This window comes from Solanum lycopersicum, chromosome 1, assembly GCF_036512215.1.
Source record: "Solanum lycopersicum chromosome 1, SLM_r2.1".
NCBI lineage: Eukaryota > Viridiplantae > Streptophyta > Magnoliopsida > Solanales > Solanaceae > Solanum > Solanum lycopersicum.
Window position 1 is genome coordinate 73,941,585 of NC_090800.1, and position 9,704 is coordinate 73,951,288.

At 34.6% G+C, this 9,704-nt stretch overlaps 1 protein-coding gene across 1 annotated transcript; it reads left to right on the forward strand.

Annotated features, from left to right (window-relative positions):
• Nucleotides 1–759: 759 nt before the first annotated feature.
• LOC101254831 (tubulin-folding cofactor A) lies at nt 760–9,323 on the forward strand. The gene is made up of 4 exons (XM_004229113.5): nt 760–962; nt 3,225–3,396; nt 5,043–5,129; nt 8,932–9,323. The coding sequence occupies exons 2-4, from the start codon at nt 3,244–3,246 to the stop codon at nt 9,031–9,033; spliced, it is 342 nt and encodes a 113-aa protein (XP_004229161.1). The 5' UTR covers nt 760–962; nt 3,225–3,243; the 3' UTR covers nt 9,034–9,323.
• The last annotated feature ends 381 nt before the right edge of the window (nt 9,324–9,704 follow it).

Here is a 9,704-nt window from a genome sequence, read left to right on the forward strand (position 1 = left end):
AAATATGTGAAAAAATTGAAAAGTATTTAAAAAAATACAAAAAACATTTAAGCCAAATATGTGAAAAAATTGAAAAGTATTTGACAAAAATGTTTTACATGATGTCGAATACATTCTTAATAAATCTACATGCACACTTACATATATAAGCAGATTGGTTGATATCATTTGAATGACCCGTATTTTATGATAGATAATGTGAATTGATTCATATTTCACTCACTTTTAAATATGAAAAATCTATCTATTTTTATAATAAACTAATAGAGCGAATACCCATTCATTTTGTCACCATTAGCTACAATAAGCACTTTCTTTTTATAAAAAAAAGCAAATCCTTTTTAGATAACGACATAAATACATATTTATAAGGATTGATTTCGTATTATCGCTTTGATGTTTCATTTTTTTTTTTATATTTATACTAAATCTTAGTTTATTTATTATTCTACCTTTTTATTAGGCGTGCTCATGGTTTAGTTTAGATCAATTATCGATTAGAATAAATCATTTTTTTTGAATTTTAAAACCAAACTAAACTTAAAAAAAAAAAAAGCTATCAATTTGATTATTGCTGACTTGGTTCAATTTTTTGATTTGAAAGTAATTTAAATGTTGAATTTGATAAAATGAAGTTTATTAAATCTTAACAAAAAAAATTATATTTTTATGATTAATATATATAAATAAGTATAATTTTATGTACACAATTTCTCAATTCAATTTAGTTACTTTTTTTAGTAATCAAAATCAAATAATATCAATTTTCATAATTTAAGATCAAATATCAAATGTTTAATCAAAATATAATATTAAGATACAGTAGTTCCAAATTAAACAGAAGAGTAATAAAAATTAAAGCTTCTATAGTAGTTTTTTCTTGTAAAGGCTACACACATTTCGAGAATTAGCTCAGGCACCACCACCGGCAGTACACTAGCACGGCGACCATCGCCCTCCGGGTTCGTGCTCTCTCTTCTCTTGTTCCCAGTTTTTAATCTCTGGTTCGTTTGATTGAAGTTCACTGTAAATGGGAGGGTGATTCAATTATCCGAGTAGTACATATAGTTTCGTTAAAGTTCTGCCTGCAATATGTTTGACGAATTGTCTGAGAGACGATCCCGTGAAGTCTAAGTAACTGATTTGGAGTAAGTTTTGGGTAGTCAGGTAGATCGTGAACTGGTTAGTCCTGTGGAATTGAACAATAGCAAAATTGCAGCTAAATTTTGTTTCTGAGTGGAATTTGTATGAGAAACTGTAGAGTTTTGACCTGCAGGAAAATGTGATTTTAATTTTTGCTTGAGTTTTGTCTTTGTTAAAACGGATCTTATTTTAATTAAGGGATGCACCACACTGGCTCTTCATGTTATTTATTATAGTAATTTTAATGCAACACGGCTAGTGGTGATTGTTATGTTGCAATGAGAGCTTCACTTGTGTATACATGTTCAGGAAGTTTGATTGGGATAGGAAAGAGTTGCTGAAACGTCAGGTTTATGGATGGATCACTGTTTATTCTGGGTTGAGGAAATTAGTCTTGGTCTTATCATAATATAATTTGCATAACTTTCATATTGAAATCGTCCTGAAAACCATAGTTAAGTTTGTTAACTGAACATTTTGATGTTTGAATGAAAAATTCTTTTTTGTGATATCCTTAAATACATGATTATTGACTAAGTTTCTAATTAATTGATAGTGTGATTTGCTCATGGCTGGTGTGGCCTGCGCCAGCTTAATGCACCTTAGCTAATTTCATGTCATACCTGCCACCTTCCACCTGCAATAGGTACCAAGTAATTTTTTTTTTGAAACTGGTACCAAGTAATTCTACCCACCTAGTTTAGGACAGATGGGAAGAAATTACCCGATGTTTTTGTCTAGTAAACCTGAGACCTCGTGGTGCTCAACCCACTTTATTAACCACTAGGCTACACACATGGGTAAATGATCAATCAAGTCTAAATTCTTGTGAAATTGTCATAGGGTTTTCAATTTCATCGTCATTGTCTCAAGTTGGCATAACTTCTGCCTGTTAATTGCCTCAGATGCCTCTTGTCTTGCCTTCCTTTGGTCCTGTTGATTGTGCCTCACCTGGTTTCACCCTTTTTCATTAAGTTTTCTTTGGCTCAACTCTGGGAGGAGCCTACTTGTTCTGGTTCTGTTTGGTTTGATTAACTGAAAATTGTGGCATATCTGACAACATGTGGAACAGTATTGGGGCCTCCAATCATACCTTACTTATTGTTCAAAATAGCACCATCAGTTCTCACTTTTGGGAATCCATTTCATCTTTGGCCAGCTGCACTACCCTGACACCATCTTTGATAACTAGAGCAACAAATTGTAGAGCCACAGCAGCTGCATGTGTCATGTCTAGCCTCGTCCAACTGCCTTTTTAAACTGTTATATTGTTAGTTTGGTACCCCCACCACTGGACCTGAAATCTGCGCAGTCACACTCATTAGAGCTGATGATTGTGTTTCTCCTTTTCACTAATTGTATTTGGAGGGATAATCAATGCTACACTCTGTGCACTCACCGTGATGGTTTGCTGGGACATAGTAGGCTCCGTTTTTACACTCTTTCCTTTGGTCCTGTGGTGGCTGCAATTTCTTTCTTCTTTGGTATCCTTCAGTTCACCTTAGCCAACTTAACATGTGAGAGTTGAACCTTAAAGGGATATATACAATGAATGGAATATACTGCTAGAGTATTTGAAAGCATCTGCAAAGCCAACAACGGGCACAGTCGATCGTAGATCCCACATGATGCCTTGTACCCTCACCCAACCTTGTCTCTCGCCTGTCGACTTGAGTCGAGCCTCTAGCCATTCCAGCAATAGTGTACGAAGTTTCACCACTGGCATGCGCCTAGAAGTTTTGTTAATATGTGCTGAGAGAAAAGGGAACCTTGTGAACTTTTTTATGTATATAAAAGTTTAAGTGTTTGATTTTAAAATAAAATATTTGCAATTTCATTCAATTACATAGATGGTTAGTATATTTTTACCCTTAAATTCATTTAATAATAATTAAATGCGATATAATTATGGTAACAATCATTCTCAAAAAAATTCAACTATGCTAACAAGCCAATCATCCAACCAAAGATCTCCTCCCCTATACGGTAATGTTTGTGTTCCCAAAAATCTTGCACAAACCCTTCTAATATTCTCTATTGAACCTTCTCAAAATTTCTCACATTAGTATCTTTCTTGACAGATTTCGTTGAGCATTGGCAATGGCTACCGTCAGAAATCTGAAAATCAAGACATCTACTTGCAAACGCATACTGAAGGAGCTCCATTCCTATGAGAAAGAGGTTGAGAGAGAAGCTGCTAAGACTGCTGATATGAAGGAGAAAGGTGCCGATCCCTATGACCTCAAACAGCAGGTTCCTTCTTTTTCTTTTTCTTCTACTTTCTTTTTTTACAGAAAAATATTTTATTTTGGTATGAGTTAAGATTTCACTTTGTGTTGGTGCTTGATCTAACAAGTTTGCGCTTCACCCAACATTTGCTATTCCCTTACTGTTTACTCCCAACTTTGGTGTAATTAATTGAGGACATTGGGACAATTTCAAGGATATTTAGATCCCTAACTTTGGAAAAGGACTTATTCTGCTATTGCATTTCATCACAATAGTGGGTAAATGGTTTTGACTAGGCAGGCAGAGTTTGAATTCAAATAACTCAAGTGTGGTTTTTCCCCAGCCGCCACAGACACATACACAAGATAAACAGATAGATTTTTTAAACTTTTAAGTTATAAAATTCAACTATGAATATCACAAATTCTCATTCAGTGTGTCTTGTAAAATTTCTGAGGTTCACTTGGTTTATGTGGCTTGAGTTAAAAAATTGCTATCATGATAAAAATTGTCTTGGATTTTACAACAACATACTAGTGTAATGCCACAAGTGGTGTCTGGGGAGGACAGAGTGTACGCAAACTTTACCTCTATGCAAATCTTGGATTTGATGGACATATTATGCAATTTGATGTGTAGAAACAAAAATGCTAAGTATCTGAAACCCACTCACCATTATTCTTTTTGTGCAGTGGTCACAGATGTCATCAATGTGTAAATTTTGACATGTTTATATGCCTCTTTAATAATTAATTCTACATTAAGAAAATTTGTCTAGCAAGGAGGAGAAGTTGCACTAAGTGAGGAAAGGGAATTACTTTAGATGTAGTGTCAACTATGAGTAACATATTATTTTAGAAAATTTACTCAAGTGAAAGAAACGTCACCTATTCCCTTTCTGTTTTCATCTTGATCCTGGGCTTGGTCGGTAATTGTATCGATGTTAAACGACCTCCTTGTGTGATTTCGTCTAATAAAATTTAACTGATCTGGTAGAAAGAATAATTTTTCTTTTCTTCTTAGTTTTTCTACAATAATGTGTAAATTATCACCTCATCATTGTATTATATCCATTGCCACCACCACGTGTTCACTGTCCATGCCACCTCCATCACTATCTGCCACTACCACCACTACGGTCAATCTCTACTATCAATCACCTCCATCAACACAGTTAGCACCGCCGCCAACTACCACCAACACATTGTCAACCACCATCCTCAGTACCTCCAACTTCACCATCACCCACCACCTCCACTACCAACCGTAACCATCACACCAGTCACTACAACACCAATCACCTCCACCATTTCTAGCACCTAACACCAACCATTAGCATCACAACCACTACAAATCATCTCCACCATCACAAACAACATAACTGTTTTATTTTTAAAAAATCAAATAGTGATTTTATTTTATTAAAGATATATTTTCTAATAATTATATACTTTTTTATTAAAAACATATTTGTTATGTTTATCAATAAATAAATTTTGCATATTAGATGTTGATAGACAAATAGTCTTAATTATTCAATGTTCAGATCTAGAGACGCCATCTTACGTTATTGATATGTGCATTTAGGCATCTTAGTCTTATAAAAACAAATGAGGCCTTAATATCCTCTGCTTACTTGTTAATCTTGTGTCATTATGTGTGTTTTGCAGGAAAATGTGTTGGCTGAATCCAGAATGATGGTCCCTGATTGTCGCAAACGCCTGGAAGGAGCACTAGAGGACCTTAAAGGAACTTTGGTATTGTGTAATATCTATTAGTGCTTCATTTAATGTCTTCTACACTTCTGGGCTTCCCACCTATTAAACTGCCCCATCCCCATCCCAGAGTGAAATTGAGAATAGAATATGCCTAAATAGGATAGCAAATAGTTCCTTAGAAAAAATATAAATAAAGAGATACTAGATAAAATAAGAAAAAAAAATTACATTAATAAAATGGTATTTTCTCTTTGAATGAAAACTGAAAAATAAAAAAATTAGGATCAACCCCATAACCACTAAAAGGAACAACATGAGATACTTACTAGTTATTCAAATTGGCATTAGGGCCTCTTGCCTTGCCTTTTTTCACCTATCCTTCTTGCTTGCTTACTTTAGCTCTCTTGTCCTTAATCCAGGAATAGAACTGAAAAAAGAAAAAAATGGAACAACTGAGCAAAATACGTAGGAAGATTACTAAATGAATTAATGGATGTCTGCAAGTAGTTTGATCCGTCAAAGGAGGTGCAGCTTATTTTTATGCTAAATTAAGCCATCTTGTGTTGCAAAATGCAACCCAACATTGGATTAATTTTTTTTTGTAGTTCTCCAGAACATTGAGTGCAGTACATTATGGATCTTTAAATGTGTTTGTCTTTGGGTGTATTTCGAAGTCTTTTTCTTGCTAATAATGATGTTAAGTTCTTTGCTAGTTGTGGAGATCAACTTATTTCCCCGAGGTATCCCTTCTATAACCGGAAATACAGAACTCCGTATTCAGACCTTTCACGTGGTTCCTTGTCCCAAATATTGACAATGACCTTTTTCCTAGAGCATGGTGCAGCTATATCTCATATGGATTTTTAGTTGCATTACAGTTACTGGGTTACTAACAAAAGAAATCTAATAATTCCAAATTGACTGTCTTGTGACTCCAAACTCTTCTATTCCCACATTATAATTACGCCACCCCTTCTACCTATGGATCTTATCTTAATCGAATCCACCCTATTAATCCTCTTTTATTTGGATAACAATTTGATAAGACTACTCTTTGTTTCATTAAAGTAGAAGATATTGGCTTTCGTTTTTGTCAAGTAAACATCTTTAGCATTCTCCTTTTCCATGATTTCATATATTTCTCACTTACCAGACAAGGACCTTTGATTAGTTTTTTTTCTTTCTATTTCTTCCCAGTGTGTCACCCACGGTCCCTTAATTTCCGAATTTCTAGCTTCTTTACCTGATTCTGATCTGTGAATCTGCTGATGAGAAGCTGAATGTTTCTGCTCCATCTATGTTCATTCTCTTTTAAAGAAAGTCTGAGCTTCCCCTTCTAAACCCTTCATATGGAATCCTAAATGCTTAGACAGAGTGAGAGAGTGTTTCTGCGTCTATTGCCTTTTCAGTTCTGCTGAAGAAAACCTGAGTTCCCTTATTGAAACCTTGTATATACAATCTCAATTCATCTTCATATATTTTTGCAAACCGATTCGGCACTTTATTGTTTAATGCGCCAAATTCACCTCTTGCATGTATTCCTAACCCCCATACCATGGTAATAGAAGCTTATCTGTAGAGCTTTGAAGCTAAAGACAGGTCCTATCTGCTCCAACTCAACGTTTGCATTATCAGAGCTTCGTTCCTCACGAAATTTTCTATATCTATCTACCTATTGGTCTCTTACCATTTGTAATACACTTGTGACATTTGCTAATTAACCAAAGCCAGAACTGTCTCTTATCTCGATTCCTAGACCTCTTCAGCTCAGAGTGAAAGAGACAAACTGCCAAACAAAGAAACTCAGATCTTGATCTTCATCTTCATCGTGTTGACTCTAGAAAACTCTCTCTGTGAGCTGTAGGCATGATGGCGTCCCTTGTATAAATTGGGCCCATTTTTAAATGAAGAACCAGATGGACCATTGTATCACTTGAAGTTGGGCTATAACTTGGCTTCTCATGTTTTCCTCTCTTGAGCTTCTTTTCCATATCCAAGTTATTACTGTAGGGATTAAATGGGCTGGACTATTGACTGAATGGTTGTGTAAAATTTTTTTTGGCCCCCAGCTTCTGAGATGAGATTTTAATTTGAAATATTTGGTGACTTAACACGTGCACATTACTTCTTTCATGTGCCATGTGTTTGTTGCCTCTATACTTCAACGAGACCTCTCTGTCACTGACCAATACTGCTTACCGGGTGTTTGTGGACTTCTTTTTCCACCCCCTTCACCTGTGTAGTAGATTCTAGACAAACATATGTATTTCAGCACTCCAACTCTGATTTCCACGTCTATAGTATGCAATGTCAGCAAATCTGCCAGTCGACAAAGTAGACACAGTTAATTCCATAGCTAGGTCATTTCTCTTGGAGTTTCAGCATCTTGTTCGCATCCTATCAGAAAACAGGAGCTAAGTTTGGTATGATCACCGCTGCTTCATTTACCCATATATTGTTCTGATTCTGATGAATAATCCAATCAATTGAAGACTTTGGATGCTCTTGTATTCATATGCCTAATTCTCTCTCGCATCTTCTCATACTTCACTGTGCTATCTAACATGAGGATCAGTACGTTGCACCATCTGGATCAGATTAACCCAATCATCATTATGTAGTTGAAACACCTTCTCTTAATGAATGCTATCTCGGTTGATGTCTGATAGTTTAAAAGACCTATTCCTTGCTATGAAAAATGTCTTTTTTATTAATTCTGGCTTATCTAGGTGGGTAGATTATAATCTTCATGGCCGATTCAATCTATTTGATGAAATTATCTTGGGGATGTTATTTTTTTTACTGTGGAATGACTTATTAGAATTCTAGGGAAACACATGTGTTTCTCTCCCTAGATAAGAGAAAATGGCAGCTAAAGTTTAAGATGAAAATTTTATGATGTTGTACATTCTTATCACTAGAATTACTGAAGTCCTTTGTGTGAAAATGATTAGAAAAATTAAAGCTAGTCCTTGTTGGAAAAAGCTGCATTAGATGTTGTATTGTTATTGCAAGCCTGACTACAGGTTTGAGTTTACCTATCTATTCTTTATTAAGAAAAATGTTAAAACCTCCGAATTGGGAGCAGCATATGTTAGGGAGACTATGAGATACTGATACTCGTCTTTAGATTATTTCTGGAGTTCAAGATATAGGTCCTTGTGAAACCGGAGAAAGGATTTTGATTTTCGATTAGCTGTCATTTCTTTGCAGGCACAGAAATGTGCTCACTGATAAGGAGTTGGGCCTCAAAGTATTATCCAACAAATTGTGAAAGATTACTAGGACATATATGTACTCTTGAACCAAAGAAGTCCAACCACTTTGTCTCAAGGGAGGGTTTTAGCATTATAGGTACAACTGATTTTTGAACCAAAGAAGTCCAATCACTTTGTCACAAGGGTTTTTTTTTAGCATTATAGGTACAACTGATCGTTTGTTGATTGTGGGAAAACAGCTTAATATGCACTTGCCCTTAGCTTTCTTTGTTCTGATTTTGTATTACGAACTTTATCAGGATATCTTTTTAAAGTGACAAAAAACAATGAACCTCAGCAGAATGTCTTTATTAAAAATATGGAAAGGTCTCAAGTTTTTCCCTTGAAATTAGTAGATACAAATGTCTTGAACACCCCCAAAAAGAAGAAAATTGCTGAAGTTTTTTAATTGTGATAGTGAAAGTCTACTTAACTTCCAATAGGTTTTATTAGTTCAAGTCTAACAAAAACTCATGAACCTAACGGTGCTAAAAGTATGCCTCCTATTGCCACCATCTATTTCACTTAAGGGTCTCATGTCAGTTGTGTTTCTCTGCTGATAATTTGGGAAAATTTTATTACAGGTTGAGTTAGAGGAGACGGAAGAAAAACAAGGCCCTGAATTTGAAGAAGCTCGAAACATAATAGCAGATGTTGAGAAGTTGTTTGAATCTTCTGAAGTTTAAAGCACTTTGTCTTGTCCATTGGACTCTGTTACACTACTGTTATAACTAGAGAACTCTTCGTGCTGCCTGATGAGTTTCTGTCATGCAATCGTTTGGGTACATTCTTGTGTTATATAAAACTCGCTCGGATAGAGGTTCATATATCAAATGTCATGTGTTTATCACTAAACCAAGGCTACAAAATCAACATTGAACTATGTTTTGTGATCGTCTTAAGTTTGTTTACTTTCAATTATGTGACTCTATTAAATGAAAATATATAAAGAAAGTTGGTTTCTTTTTGTATTAAATCAGCTTAAAATTGCATGTTTAAACTCTGATTTTTATATCACGATTTAAAATCACATGTCCACACGTTGATCGACTAAAGGTGTTTGTTTGGTTACCTTTCATCTGAGGACACAATTGTCTTTTTAATTACTCTATATGGTTGATTTTATAGAACTCTTTTTTCGGATTAATTTTTTTTCTTCTGAATATGACGTTTTTATATTTTGAATTTACTTAATTTTATTTATTTATTCTTGATTACGTATTTTTTGTAGCCACTAAATAAAAATATCATGATATATTAAATACCACAAGTTTTAAGCGCTAAACGTTAGTGTTTTTTTAATTAACTTATTTAATGAATTAAACGCCATCCTATAAAATAAAACGGTTAAAATATA

Bases quoted from the DNA above. Each gene is read 5' to 3' on its own strand.
- LOC101254831 (XM_004229113.5), top strand. From the start codon at position 3,244: ATGGCTACCGTCAGAAATCTGAAAATCAAGACATCTACTTGCAAACGC. The intron at 3,397-5,042 runs GTTCCTTCTTTT...TGTGTTTTGCAG, and splicing joins CCTATGACCTCAAACAGCAG to GAAAATGTGTTGGCTGAATC. The intron at 5,130-8,931 runs GTATTGTGTAAT...ATTTTATTACAG, and splicing joins AGGACCTTAAAGGAACTTTG to GTTGAGTTAGAGGAGACGGA.